The sequence below is a fragment of the Scatophagus argus genome, chromosome 19 (assembly GCF_020382885.2).
Source record: "Scatophagus argus isolate fScaArg1 chromosome 19, fScaArg1.pri, whole genome shotgun sequence".
In the NCBI taxonomy this organism is placed as follows: Eukaryota; Metazoa; Chordata; class Actinopteri; family Scatophagidae; genus Scatophagus; species Scatophagus argus.
The window spans coordinates 94,480-109,753 of record NC_058511.1 but is presented as its reverse complement, the minus strand read 5'-3'; the positions used below and the strand labels follow the sequence as shown (position 1 = coordinate 109,753).

Sequence of the window (15,274 nt, the reverse complement as noted above, 5' to 3'; positions counted from 1 at the left end):
GAATCAGTGAGCCATTTCAAAAACTCCCAAAAGAACTTTATTTGTCACATTATATTACTCCGCAGCTTATGTTAATTGATTGATCTGACCTCCAGCTGTGAACTGGAGCTCCGAGAGTCCGGGTCAGGACCGCGGGACTGGATCTGATGCGGGCCGAGCAGCGGTCACCTTCCACAGCTCCAGCTGCTCGATGCGTTCATAGAGAAGAAACTGGGCGAAACTGGGAGGCAGCTGCTCCACGCTGAAGTTGCACCGCCCGTCCTTCAGGCCCTGAAGCTGGGACAGACATTGGGTGAAATGGTCATAGGCTTCACAGGAAACGTTCAGGTGTCGCAGAGTAAAGTTCATCCGTTTCTCTATGGCGATGAAAACGGTGCAGCTGTGAGCAAAATGACTGCACAGTCGGTACAGCGTCCGGAAGAGGCCGTCAGTCAGATCATCATCGTAGCAAACGTCGGCAGCGATGATGAAGCTGGTGTGGTCGTACATGTCCGCTACTTCCTCCTCCGTCCAGTTGAACTCCACCTCAGAGTCTGTACACAGGTCGTCCTGGAGCCAGTCCAGATGTCTGACCTTCACCTGCCCGCCTGACGGCTCCCGCAGGTGTATGTTTGATGCCACATTCCTCTTGCACATGCTCAGAAGGTCTTCTCCCACGTCTGTGCAGTACACTGTTTTGGCGGTGGTTGCCATGACGATGCTGGTTAATCCCGTTCCCGCTCCCAGCTCGAGGACTGTGGCTCCCCGGAACGTGAGCGGCTCAGAGAGGATGAAGTCTGCCAACAGGAAAGCCCCTCGCCACACCTGTTTGCCGACGTCATCCAGGGGCGTGGCCATGGTGTGCTCAATTCTTATAACCTTAATATTCAAACACTTATCATCGTCATCACTCTGCCGTTCTGCCTCCAGGACAGAGCTGGACTGTTGGAGAATGATGGGATAGACGGGGTCTCGGTCGCTGCTTTCAGGGATTTTCCTCGGTCTATGTGTGATGTCAATGTCTCCGTCCTCGTCCAACAGTGGCTCCACGTTTCCTGCCCCGCCATCCCCTCCACCTTCCCGCTGTGTGTCACCACCTCCAGAGGCCTCCTGCAAACCTTTCTCCGGCTCATTGCTGTTCAGCCGTTCACTACCTGACAGGATCCTGAACTTGGAGATGAAGACTGGCTGTCCAACACGGTTGAGGCGTGTCATGAGATGGCGTGCGTTGGGCACCAGCATGTGGACGTCTGACAGCACAGTGTCATGATGAAAAGTGATCTGATCCATGATATTAAAATACTAAGGTATCTTGCATGTGGAGACTGTCCTACAATAATTGATCGTAAAAATTCACTTTCAAATTATTCCTGGAGAAGAAATAACCGCCTCATTTTCTCCTCAAACGGCCCAAAATATACATCAGCTGTTTCCGGGAAGGAGCGCTGTGATTGGCTGCTTGGAAAGACAACGACGCAACTTAAAAGTGGGTCAACTGTCAGCGATGCCCCCTAGCGGCAGGAGTGAGTACAGGACGTGTGTCTCAAATACACAGAGGGGACAAGCCTGGACCTTTCCGTCGTGAAGAACAAACCCAGACGTGTCCCTTTCAGACTGTCACATTATTTACAAACGTAGGAACTGAAGAACTGAGAAAGGACACAAACTCAGAATATAAACCAGACTGCTTGAGCATAGCTTCATGATGTTCAGTTGACTTAAAAAGGAAAGAAAAATGTTTGTTATGTTTAAAATGTTGTGCAAACAGTTAGATGCCCCATCCTAAAGATGTAAATAATGTCATTCCATCAGTCCTGTTTCTGGTCTGACTGAATTTGCATCTGACAAAACGGTCACATTTTCTCAAGACAGGCCACCCAAATACAGGCTCTCTAATGTAAACCTGCAAGTCACTACCTGCACATTAAGTCATCAGTATTGTGTAAAAACATAAAATATTAGCCTAACAATATATAATCTTTACAAGAAGTACATTGTGTTGCTAATACTTTTCTTACTCTTACTTAATTCATATTTTACCTTTTCTTCTAACGGAGTATTTCTGCCCTGCGTTTACTTTTACTTGAGTAAAAGATTTGAGATTTCATCGTATTGTTTTTGTCTTCTTCAGTGAGATTTTTTTCTACTGCAGTACCGCTTCCATCCTCATGGTGTCAGTGTTACTCTGGCTGCTCTGCTGCCACCAGACTCCTGTTTTTATTTATATATTTTTATCTTTTCTGGTCATTTTTTTGGCTTCTGCTGAATGTCGGTCAGTAAGGCAAGTAGGCGTGCACCTCACACCAACGACGCGTTCCCCTGCCTGAACGTCATCGTCTCCCATTGGTCACACCCCCTGAGCGCTGGCTCTGGATTGGTTGACCGTTGTTACCGGGTGGTGTGGGGAAAAGGAGAGAAAGAGAGACAGTGAGCGGCGCTCGGGTTGTATAACGCAACACGTAAGAGAAGCGCTGTTGTTGAGCAGAACGTCGTATGTGTTAATATAAAGCAACATCGCGTCGACCCGAAGTTTATCCGCCTCCTCACAGACACGTTCACAGCAGAGGATTCAACTCAGTTACTGAAGATTCATGGTTGATCTGTCTGGAGCACCGACACGCGGAACTGTACAACAAAACGTTACCATAAAAGCCGTTGATTCAGCGTGGTGGTCGTTCTGTACGTCGTTAGGCTGCAGTATATGTCGTACTGGAAGAAGTATTGTGGCGTCACACAAAAAACTACTTTGGTTCGCTGGGTTTCTTCTTTATTTGTCAGAATTACACAGGTTACTGTCGGCCATAGTCCACGCCAGCACGCAACCAACAACCCCAAAAACCAAAGAAGAAGACCCTGATTCTCGCAAATCTCGCGTTCTCTCTCTCTCCACACATACACACACAGAACCAGAAATAATCCCTTCCTGTTTAACTGCTGTCAATCAGCAACAAATAAAGCATTGCTGAACTACACAGCTCTGTAACTAAACAGACAACATTCTCCCAGTCCGTTACAGTATTTAATAATTATGTGCAATAATTCGTATTTTAATCGATAGTATATTTAAATCATATATTATTAATGGCCGTATGGCTGCATGATTGTGGATATTGGTGGCTGTGTGAATAGCAATCTTTTATGTGTGCACTGTTCAAATACTCAGAGTATCATTAATGTTTACTTCTGAGTTGTGCAGTAAAAGTACTTGGCAGGTTAAATGCTCGTTTTATGGTTAATTAGCTTGGCATAAAGACTGTGGGGATGTTTGCTTCAGTGTGTCAAAGCCAAGCTAGCTTTTCCACCTGCTGCCAGCCTTTATGGTAAGCCCTGCTAACTGTACACTCACATGAGATGGATATAATCACAGATGGAAAAAAAAATATTCCTTTAACTTTCCCTTTTTTATGAATAGAAAAACTGAAGTAACCAAAATGTCCCCTGATCAATTGTAGTGTGGTAAAAACACCAACAAGTCCTGCTTGTGGTACATTTTTATTACAAAAGCCATACTCTTCACCATCGCTTACAGGCAAATGTTCAGAAATGGGATTAATTTGAAATAAGCCTAATTACTGAGTATAACATTTAATAACATGAGGTATTTTCTTACTGGCTACACTATGGGCCAAATCAACATATCAAAAACAGCACTTTTTCCTCAACAGATGTTTGTTAAATAATATAATAATAATGTGTAAAGCAAAGAGAGTAGGTAGTATCACAGTGAAGAATACTGTCCACTGACATTTTTAAAATATCAATATCTCGTACTGTCAATAAATGCAGATTGGAATACACGTAACATTCATATAGATATCAATATATTTACAGTATTTACAGTCACAGACAAACAATCAGAAGTAGGCTAATAAAAAAGCATGATACTTTGGCAAAAAAAATAAAGAGTGCATACATGTTGCTAAACATGACACTTACTCATGAAGTAAACATGATTATACACGGAAAGAGGGTACAAAAACAAGCAAGATTTGAAAAAATCCAGTGCAATGTCAGGTTTTTGTTGGTTTCTGTCCGTGGATGAATAGCAGCCTGTGGCGTTCCTGTCCTCCTCTTCGTCCTCCTACGGTGAGTGTGGTCGGTGGGAATAAAATGTCCTGAGCAGGTGAGATAAACTCACTCCGTCCTCTGCTGGCTGCTCCGGCTTCGTCTACGTGACTTCAGGTCAGATATTAATTCCACTGTTTCAGCTGGGATATAAATCATTGAATCATTTTGACTTGCTGTGTAAGCCGCCTGCTGATGGTGTAAAGAAAACATTAAGAAAGTCTAGTAAAGCTAATTAATAAAAATTGGTTCAGATGTTTAATTTCAGTGATCCTCTGACTTTCCCCTCTAGCACCACCAGCAGGTCACAGTTTACACTCTGAAACTAATGATTTCCAAACTACATGCTAAGATTAGCCTGTTTAGCATGATAACAAGCTGAACATCAATGCATGTTTACCTGCTATGACATGTAGACAACATTACCGTGCTAATATGCTAATGTTAGCATGCAGCTCAAAGTACAAGTGAGCCTGACAAATAACTTTGGATTTAGGTTAAAATCTTGGCTGTAGCGCCAGCATCAGGACAAACTCTCTGTTTGGTGGTGTGTAGTGAACTTTTCAGCCTCAGGGGGTCACAGGACAAAGTTTCTAAAATAAAAACTAAACCAGAACAGTTACTGTGAAAACTCTCGATGGTTTCCACACCACAGTAACCTGGTGTGTACCTGACCGTCAAACCGTCATCTTACTCAGAGCTGACCACATTTTAATGACCTTGTTCTTCATGTAAACGTAGCCGGAGCTCGGTGATCGTCTTCACAGCGTTCACCAGCCGAGTCTGATTTGTAGAAAAAGTTGTCCTGATGTGGAGCTGATTGAAGCATCCAGTCACAGTTTTTGCTGGAAGTGCCTGGCAGTCGCCCCCCCCCCCCAGGACCTGAGCTGACTCCTGACTGACTCAGTTAGTTGGCTGAGGGGACCAGCATGCTGACAGGAAGCGCAGAGCCTCTGTTTTGGCCTTTGAGCAGGGCCACTTTGTTGAGGTCTCGGGTTTCGGCAGGCCATGAAGACGCCCTCTTGGTGGTCATGTGCCGCCTGGCGTGTTTGGTCAAGTGGTCGCTGCGCATGAAGCGCCGGTCACACACACTGCAAACAAACTTCTTTTCGCCAGTGTGCGTCCGGCGGTGGCGGGAAAGCTCGTCAGAACGGGCAAACTTTTTGTCGCAGCCCTCCCAGTGACAGCTGAACGGCTTCTCACCTGCACAAAAAGAGAGGACAAACAGTTAGCATACAAGCTAAAGGTTTATGGCTCATTTTCACCAGTAAAGCTTTTCTTTGTCTTTTTTAGCTATTAGATCACAGCATGTAAATGCTAACCAGGAGGTCAAAGATCAGACAAAACAGAAAACTGTCCTTAAGAAACATGTATCTCCAAATCTTAACCCTTTCATCAGGTAACACCTGTTTTCAGCTTTTGTCTGAAACATGTCAACAACTGTTGGGTGGCCACGTTGATGTCCCCCTCAGGTTGAGTCCTAATAGCTCTGGTGATCTCCTGCTGACATTCACATCAGCCCAGAGAATTAAATAACTGTGACTCTGAGTGGAGCTTTTTGCAGTCTCCAGCGCTCTCGGGTGGACAAACTCTGCTCTGGACACTTTGGAATTGGTTTGGCAGTAGCACCAGTGTACCCACATACAGCCTGACACACCCTGCAGGGTGGCTGAAGACATGATGAACAGTACAGTTAGCTCAAAGCAAACAATTCACAGCCTTTAGAAGACAAAGTCACCAAATTTGCAGATCGGTATTTTTCAGTGGACAGCAGATAGGTAACCTTCTGTTTCCTACCTGTGTGTGTGCGCAGGTGAGCCTTCAGGTGGGAGCTCTTGAAGTAGGTCTTCTTGCAGCCAGGGAAGTTGCACACATAATTTCGTCTACGGGAGAAGTCGGCCTGCGAGGCACCGCTGCTCGCACCTGTTGGCATATAAACTGGGGCCGGGGCCAGGGGGAGGAGCTTGGTGTTGCCCAGGGTCATGACAGTCTGAGGGCCCTGCGGCTGAGAGACAGGTGGCTGGGGGACCACAAACATCACAGTCCCCTGGGGCACAGTGGAGCCCACCAGCAGAGGCTGAGCGAAACTGGAAGGAGACTGTGGTAGGATGGGCTTGGGCCCCCCCTGAGCCTGCACCTGAACCGGAGCCTGGACAAAGGCAGAGATCATCCCCGTCCGGCTACCCATCGGGAAAACCTGGCAGAGGACCGAAGAGGAAGGGGAGGAGGAGGAAGATAGTGGGCAGGAGTGTGGAGACAACGCTGAGGAGACAGGAGAGGAGGGGCTGTCAGGAGACACAAGACGTCTGTCTCTCTCCTCTGGAAGCGTCTGTGGAGGTCCCAGCTTAGGTGGCAGGGAGGTTTCTGTGGGCCGGGTGGTGGAGGAAGCTGGAGCAGGAGGGGCGACGAGGCGGTCGGCAGTATGGCGAATGACACTAGTGGCCATCGCTCTGCCAGGTGGGGCCACACAGGACATGTCTGTCTGGGGTGGAAGAGCTGAGGTCTCTGGGGTGACAGAAGAGGAGGAGGACAGTCGTGGGACAAAAATGTGGGAATCACTGAGGTAGGCGGGGCCACGAGGCGGTAAGACTGGTCTGGAGGTGGGGCTGAGGATGGAGGTGGTGGTGAGGACTGTAGTGGTGGAGGCCTCGGCAAAGCTCGGACTGTGGGGTGGAGTCATACACTGACAGGGAAACAACAGAGAAGATCACAATTCATCAGTTCGTTCGGGCTGAGTCCTCATTAGGACAAGTAAATTATTTCAATTTGCTAAAACTGATAACATACTGATAGTACACTGTCAGTCAGATTCCAGCTGCTTTTTAGCGCTGTAAACTTTTCAGTCTAAAACTGAATGCAGGTTTAGCAAGCAGTTCTTACCAGCGAGGACAGAGCAATCAGGTCTTTAGGAGTGTCTCCCCCCTCCAGCTGGAGATGGATGGAATCACAGGAATCGGAGGTGGGGGTCAGTGGGCGGGGCTTGTGTGAAATCTGACCCCAGAAGCTCATGCTGACAAGTGCCTCAGCAGCCTCCAGGTCATGATGCTCAACGCAGGGCTTCACCTCCATGGTGGTCACCTGCCAACTGTCCTTTTGGTCAACCTGAGGACAATCAGAGTGTTGGTCCCACAAAACTCACGTGTTTCCCATAAGTTTCCAAAAACAAAACTTTCAGTTCTTATTCATCTTTGGTGTCACAGTGAAACTGAAATGTATCTGAACCATGTTAACTCCATGATCTCCCGTCAGACAGGTCAGGTTGCAGCTCTTATTTGATTAGTGTGGCGCCGTCAGAAATGTGTTGAACACATCACTAACACCACGGACTCCGCTTCATTGTATGTATGCACACGTTAACCCCGACAGAACAGAATGTGGGCCTTCATCTTGTTCACAGCAGCAGCAACACTCAAAATGGGATCCCAAATGAGTTCTGCTGGGTTTCTAACATGAAATTATCCTGTCCTGTAATCCTGTTTACAGTCTTTCGGGTTCAGAAAATCCAGATAATATGACCCAGTGTCTTCTTTTAACAGTGACTGAATAAAAGCACAGGAAAGATCCCAAATATGTCCTCTGTTCTGAGTTGTATTAACACTGTGCTGAGCTCCTACATGAGTTCTTCAGTCTAAATAATGTGGATTTCAGAGTCTTTTCAGCTCAGCTCCCTAATGATCTGGAATTGTTTTGTTTTTTTTTCTTTTGTGTCCACACAGTTGGACAGCCAGCGAAACAGCTGTCTTCTGCCTCCGTCCAAAGCCATCACTAATACGAGCTGGGATCCCAAATGGCTCCCAGGAGAGATACTATCCCTCACTAATGAAACTGTCTCTTTTTCTCTTTTCTTCTGAGTCCAGAAAATCAGTTTGACAACAAACAGAAGCAGGAGGCAAAGTATTTTAGGACTCGCCCACTGCTGCCGCTGACCTTCGCTGCACGACTTCATGAAGACAAGCCAGAGGTCGACTTCACACCATCCACCTAATTACCAATGAGGTCATCGTGCTGCCACATCCTGAGCTGCACCAACATATACCAAACAGCAAAATCTCTCAAAAACAACAACGAGGCAGTCGAGGGAAACGTTTACATCCTAAACATGAACAAATGTCTATGGGAGGTTACTGGGGGAGACAAAGGGCTCCCGGGTGAGTCGGATAAGTTGGCTGGCATCTGGTGAATGCTCAACTGCACGTACAGGAAGGGTGGAGGGAGGGCGAGCGAGGGGCGAGAGACCTGCATGTATAGATACAGAGAGAGGGAGAGAGAGAGAGAGAGGGCCCCACTGCAGCCAGTACAGCCAGCCGACGGGGAACCTCCCCTGCACCCAGAACAGATGACAGGAGGGAGAAAACCAGATATTACACCCCCTCTTTATCACAGAAGAAACAAGCCACGCCCCCTCCCTCATTAACACGCGCCGACTCGCCCCAGAGAGAGAGGGAGGAAGCTCCCAACAGGAAGTGTAGCTGGTGAAAACAAAATCAACACACGCAGCATTGTGCTATGGTACTGTGATTTCCCACGCTAAAAGAGTCACCCAAACACATCACACAGCAGCACATAATGAGATTACAGCAGCAGAAAACAATGCAGGGCACAAGACGGATTCACTGTGTGTTAGTGATCCACACAACATGTTTCCTCTGCTGTCTCTTTGTTTATCAGCCTGATTCATCGATAGAACATTTATCATTCATTCTGACTGGCGACTAATGACCAGCCTTCGTGATTGTTTAAACTCACTGGTTAGTGGTTTTTGATGATCAGCTTAACATCTTTGGTTTTGGACTGTGACCTGAAAACATAAACACCGTGACAGGTGTTTTTCTGACATTTTACAGAGCAAAAATCAATTGGCTGGCACACGAATAAACAAAAATAATAGATTAAAATAATAAAACTTCATGTTATCATTCATTTTGGTTCGCATGGGCTGTTGGACTGATGATCACATTAACCATAACATGACTAAACTTTCACCAACTTCACTCGGTGATAAAAATCATCAGCTGCACTTTGATGCCCCCGAGAGAGAGGGATGATGTGAGTACAATTGAAAAAACGTCCACACGTCGCAGAAAGCAACGAAGCAACACCAACAAAGTCAACCGACTACAGTCCGCCTCAGAACAAAGACCACCTCTAAAGTTAGTGAGACAGCGATGCACCACAGTGATGCAACTGTTGTGAATACACACACACACACGCGAACACACAGTGTGTGGGTTCAGCGTGACCTCAGATAAACCGGCTCCCGCAGCTAAAATAAGACTAAAAAGCAGCTAGCGGCGTCAACAAGCTGACCGTATCGCAGCCGGAGCTGACCTGAGACCAGCGGTTTGTTGTGTATACTCAGCTGACGGCTCAGTCACAATAACAGCAATAACTTTATCATTAAATCTCAGCCGAACAGCCGCCAGGCAGCCGGTCTTAGCGGCTGTAAGGCGGACTCACCTGGCTGCCGCGCTCCGCAGTGAAGCCGAGCATGAGGACGAGCTGAAATGTGCCACAGAAACTGAAATAAACGGCAGAGACGGCGGCGGAGTGCGAGCAGTCAGTCAGCGGCGCGGAGCCTCCGCCAGCAGACTGGATTCAGCTGAGTGGAGCCAAAAAAAACCCCAAAAAAACACAGAAACAAAATTCAGAACAGTCTGGCGGGTGGTAACACGCAGCCAATCACACGCAAAGGTGTAGCGAGCTCCGGCCAATCCGAGGCGAGGCGGTGCGTGATCAGTACGTGGTCGCGACGCGATTGGCTCGACGCGGGGTGCGTGGCTGTCGGGGGCGTGCCCAGGAGTCAGCGGTGTCAGAGTAAACCCGGTGAACCCGGCAGCGCGCTCAAACTGGGGGAAAGGTTGGGAGGCAGACAGGCACGAGGCGGGACCGCGACAGCACGAGGACGCGCGGGAAAGGCTCGAGAGAACAAGCGCGAGTCGAACCAAATTGAACAAAAAGATCAGTTCCAACTGAAGGATATGAATCCACAGAACTCAGAAACCCGACATGTTTAATGATATTTTTATGGATGAAAAAATAAAGAAACTTTTAACAGCCATCACTAAACCTGTTATCAAAACAATTAGAATCAGAATCAGAACTGACTTTATTGGCATTGTAAGTGAAGAGGTTTCACATTACTATGAATTTGTCTTGGTGATTGGTGCATACATAGAACGTAACAAGTAACATATAATTGATTCTTAACATCTGATTTTCTCTTGATGTTCGTATGTTTGTTGTCCCAAAGGATTTTATGGATGAAATTATTTCATAAAACTCATGTTGTTAGCTGAATCAGCTGCAAGAACTGATTTGTCAGGTGACAGAAAAATAATCCTGATAAAACTGAATGAAAATTGATCAGCCTGTGAATCAACTCTTTTCTGTTGATATTCTGATTCTGCTGTTGCAGTCTATTGTGACCAGTGTGGCGCTCATGTAAAATGTAGATGTAAACACAGAGGAGGAGGTGGAGGTGGAGGTGGAGGAGGAGGAGGTGGAGGAGGAGGAGGAGGAGGAGGAGGAGGAGGAGGAGGAGGTGTGGACTACAGGAGCTCGGTTTTGTTCCTTTACAGATTATAACAACATGCGTGTTTTTCCACAGCACAGAATAAAGGAGAGACTACAGGCTAAGTATGAAAACTGTAAAGGAGCTTCTGTTTTTGTTCTCTTAGAAGCAGCAGATAAAAGCAGAAGTTTTGTATGAAGAATAATAAAAGTTGTTGCCCTGCTTCACATCTTCACATGGTGGACACGTGAATTATCGACTGCAGCAGAGGAAAAAGAGTCCGCCAGGTTTTTCTTGTTTTTTCTTTCCTTCACATGCTGCATCGACTCAGACCTGTTAAACTGATAAACACAAAGACGAATGAAGACTCAAGATGGGAACAAAAGGAAAAAGAGAAGCTCAGATCCTGCAGCTCGGAGGCCCTCAACATAAATTTCCTTATTGTCTTCTTCCTGTACCATTTTCCTCTCTGCTCTCCTGTGAGTCCACCCCCCTCCTCCTCCTCCTCCCTGCTGGGCCGATGAACTCGGGGACTCCTATGTATTGAGGTTGTAAACAGCCTCTCCAGTGAAGAAGTCTAGGGCGGGGCCAGAACACCTCCCCCCTCCAACCATCTTCCCCCATCCTCCATTCCCTCACACCGCCGTGCACACGCCAGCCCGGCACCAGCTCTTTGTTGTGGCTGCAGGTTAACCCTTTGAGCTGCCAGCAGAGGCTGTGGGTCGAGCTGCGCTGCCACCACCACCACCATCATCATCATCATCATCATCATCACCGTGACATGAACAAGCGGGGAGGAGGGTGGAGGTGATGGTGGTCTGTGGTCCTACGTCACCCTGTCTGAGACCGAGGCAGACAAAGAGCTCGTTCGGGCTGTGATACTTCATCTGTGTGAGTCTGACTGGTAGGACGAAACTGACCTCAGTTCAACCCTGACAGGACGAGCTGCACACAAACCCGATAAACAGCTCGATTATTCAGAGTGAATGAGCTCAACACGCTGCTGCTACGAGCGTCTGCACAAAGAGAGAGTAAACTCAGAAAAACTGGGACAAAAGCAGGATCTGGCAGCAGGCAGGGGTGACGTGAGTTCATTTTCACTTTTAAGTTCAGTGAGGTTAGGAAATGAAAAAAAAGAAAGAAAATCACTCAGGCAGCAGTTTCCAGGCAGAAAACAGAAGCAGAGCTCAGCAGCAGGAGGAAGACGAGCCGTCTGCGCCTTCGTCCTGCTGTTTGAGGACGAAGGCTCCATCACGTTACATGTTGTTCTCAGGAAAACAGAGCGTTTGTCTTTGTACGCTTGGATTTACTGCCGTCTACAAAACCCGTCGCACATCAGTCAGTCAGTTCACTTCAGACCTGAGGTCCACACGAGGCAGATAAAACCAAATTTTTTTTGCTTTTGTCAAACTTGACTTTTGAAACTCAGAGTTTAATAAAGTTTAATATGTTGTTGAAAGCATTAAAGGTTAAGTTATTTAATCATGACAAAGTTCTTGAATCTTTAAAATCCAGAGACAAAACCAAAAGCTCAGCGTTTCTTTTGTAAAATAAAAATAACAGAAGACAGAAGACTGTCAGAGGAGCTTCGATTTCCTCAATGCGTCCATGTCTTCTGACGTCTTTGTCCAAGACTGAAGGGGGACAACGAGGTGGCATTTGTCAGTTACTCCTAATCACAGCTACATGAGGGGGACACTGGCTGACTGTCGTCATGGAAACGAGGGAGGGAGGGTTCAACCTGATCCCACAGAGTAGAATAGAGTAGAAAACACTAGATGTGTCTCGAGTTGTAAGAGAAATTTTTGAGAAAAAACTTAAGAACTTGTCAAAAACATCCTCACTTTCACACAAAAATAAATCCTGTTTCTGCAAACATCCTGACTTTTCAGAGTGGACTTGGTTTGAGAGTGAAAGCAGGAATCAGGTGTAAACTGAATATGCAGAAGGTCCTGAAAACAGGGTCAGAGGTCGTCCCTCTTTTCAGACTTCTAGGGATCAGACCACCAGAAACTGTACCTCAAGGATTCAAGGATTCAAGGAGCTTTATTGTCATTTCACACACGTAAAACATGAGTGGAACGAAATTAGTTTCCCCGGTCCCAGTATCAGCCCAGTTTCTTAACAAAATAAATATAAATATAAACAATGCTATATAGTATAAAAACAGTGTAATATAAGTGAAAAACAGTAGATGATATAAACACCAGTGTAAACAGTATAAACAGTAGTGCAAAATGGCTGACAAGGTAGCGCAAAATGACCGTAGTGCAATCAACATGAGCAGTTTGAGTTTTGTGCAATGCTGCATTGTGCAAAATGTTCCATGGGTGGTTGTTTGTGTGTTTGTTGGTGTGTGAGGTGTGAGTTTGTACCTCCAACACACGTGGACTCATGTGGCTCGTGTTCATCGGCAGACTTTGCTGCTGTTTCCACATGCAGCCGCTGCACATTATTGCACCATGTTAAAGGACCATTCTGCTGTTTTTATGTTCAGCTCCTGAACTCCTCATCTTTTTCGTCGGATCTGCTGACAGATGACGGGTTGAGTTTGTAGTAAGTTTAACATCAACATGAGGATGTTTCTCGCTGCCTGAAGGATCAGTACGGTACAGCATGGTTACATGGATGTTGATATACCATCTGGTTTAGACTGATTGAGAGTTTGACAACAGAAGTTAGTGTCACTGGTTGAGTCACAACTGCAGCTGTTGACTTCAGTCCTAGGAATAACTCAATAAAACTTTAGTCACCGACTGTATGTCGGGATCTTCAGGACCAGATTTATTCCTTCATTCCCATAGTTTGGTCCCCAAGTTTCCAAATTTAGTACCAGAGTTATGCCTGTAGTTTGGTTCCTAAGTGACGGTATCTGACTTTAGTCTAGAGTTTAGTCCCTGGTGTAGTTTCAGTGAGTTTATTTTAGTAGAGTTTTGGCCTCAGGTGTGGCTTGAGTTTCATTGTTTGAGATCAGCTTCTGACTTCAGTCCTGCACTCAGTACTCAAATTTAGTTTCTGGCACAGTTCAGTTGAAGAACTTCAGCAGCAGATGTGACTTCACTCCAAAGCAAACAGGAACGACTTCAGCGAGCAGACACACCCACACTGTGTGTGTGTGTGTGTGATAGGGGGTGGGTCCTACAGGGTGGGTGGAGCCACTTAAATGTAGGTCAGACTCCGTCCACCATCCAGGGTGGAGGTGGGTGGTGCAGCACATTAGAACTTTTTTTCTTTCTACAGTCGGGAAAACACAAAGTCCAGCTGATGTTTGTGCTGTGATCCCGATCACTGTGGTACTAAGAACAGAATACTCAGAGTACCCACAGAATACTCACTCTGTCTGCACATACGTAACCTGAGCCGGAAAGTTCTAATATAAACATCTGCCTCTGTTTGAGTCAGGGTACATGACCCTTGTAAATGACATCCTTGTCTATGGAGAAGAGAACGACCTCATCCTCAACACAAAAGACGCAGACGCAGCGGACAGCATCATCACTCACAGAACACGTCTCTTCAACAGCTTCTTCCTGCTGCAATCAGACTGATGACAAAACAAAGCCTGGACATGTGCAATAATAACCCCACACTACCTCACTTCACCTGGCATGTATAATGTGGTACATTACCACCCCTGAAACAGATTTTCTGTGTGTCACATGCCACTCAGATAAAAGTGCAATACTCTTAACCACGCAATATTCTAACTGTGCAATTTTTCTGCAATACTATTTGCCCTTTATCTTTGTTTTGGTACTACTAGTACTACTATTTACTACTACTACTATTTAAAATTGTACATATTCCACCACTGTGTATAGTGCTTTTATATTTTATATCTTTTGTACATTTTTATTATTATATTGTCCTATTATTGACTGACTCGAAGAGAACTCTGCACAAGAATTCTAATGTGCCTGGACTGTAAGTTTATGCACAAATGGCCAATAAAAACCTTGAACCTTGTTCAGATATTGTGCTTCTTCACTATTTTCTTCTCTTTTTTCTTTTCTTTCTCTTCCTTTATTCTGTTGCACTGTAAATGCAAACAATGTCTTGACTTAAGATGAGATGTATTTAACTTAATTCATACTAGTTTTTTAAGTTTACTTTCTCTCATCGAGTTTTCTGCACTTTTTACCCGCATACTTGTTAAGTTAACTTATACAAACTTGTTTTTTCTGAGTGTGTAGCAAAGCATGGTTTGTGGTATGAGACTTAAGTTACAGAGCTGCGCTCTGTGCGCATGTCCATTTCCGGTTAGCGCGCATCTACGGCTACCGCCAAACTCATTCACACGCAAGAGGTCAAAGTCGTGCACCTGGCCCCAGTGCTCTCACCGAAGGCTGACCCCAACGTTGATTTCGGTAAGTTTCGGTAAAGCTTTTGTTTGTAATCTTGTTAATATAATTAAATGTGTGGAATGAGAGTTGTTCGAAGAAAGCCGACTTCTCTGACTTTCCGACTTTCTGTTGTCATGTTAGCTTGTGTGTGTCTGTGCGGGTTCACAGCGCTGACGTTAGCAGCAGATTAGCATGAGCGAATCCGTTTAAAAGTGCTCTGACTCTGTGTGGACCGAGCCTCAGTGTATAGTGGTTATATTTAACACGTCTCCGCCGGTTCCTGTCTGTTAGCTGCTGGATTACGACGAGCTGCTAATTTAGCTGTATGAGTTAACCAGTTAGCTTAACAGGCTATGGTGCACGGCGGCGGCTCCGG

At 46.0% G+C, this 15,274-nt stretch overlaps 2 protein-coding genes across 2 annotated transcripts; both read right to left on the bottom strand.

Annotated features, from left to right (window-relative positions):
• Positions 1–14: 14 nt before the first annotated feature.
• mettl22 (methyltransferase 22, Kin17 lysine) lies at positions 15–1,653 on the bottom strand. Its single transcript, XM_046373132.1, has one exon. It carries the CDS (start codon positions 1,267–1,269, stop codon positions 124–126), a length of 1,146 nt encoding a protein of 381 aa, XP_046229088.1. The 5' UTR covers positions 1,270–1,653; the 3' UTR covers positions 15–123.
• A 2,988-nt stretch (positions 1,654–4,641) lies between these two features.
• klf11a (Kruppel-like factor 11a) lies at positions 4,642–9,693 on the bottom strand. The gene is made up of 4 exons (XM_046373130.1): positions 9,502–9,693; positions 6,925–7,146; positions 5,842–6,727; positions 4,642–5,247 (listed from the first exon to the last, which is right to left on the bottom strand). The coding sequence occupies exons 1-4, from the start codon at positions 9,532–9,534 to the stop codon at positions 4,952–4,954; spliced, it is 1,437 nt and encodes a 478-aa protein (XP_046229086.1). The 5' UTR covers positions 9,535–9,693; the 3' UTR covers positions 4,642–4,951.
• Positions 9,694–15,274: the final 5,581 nt, after the last annotated feature.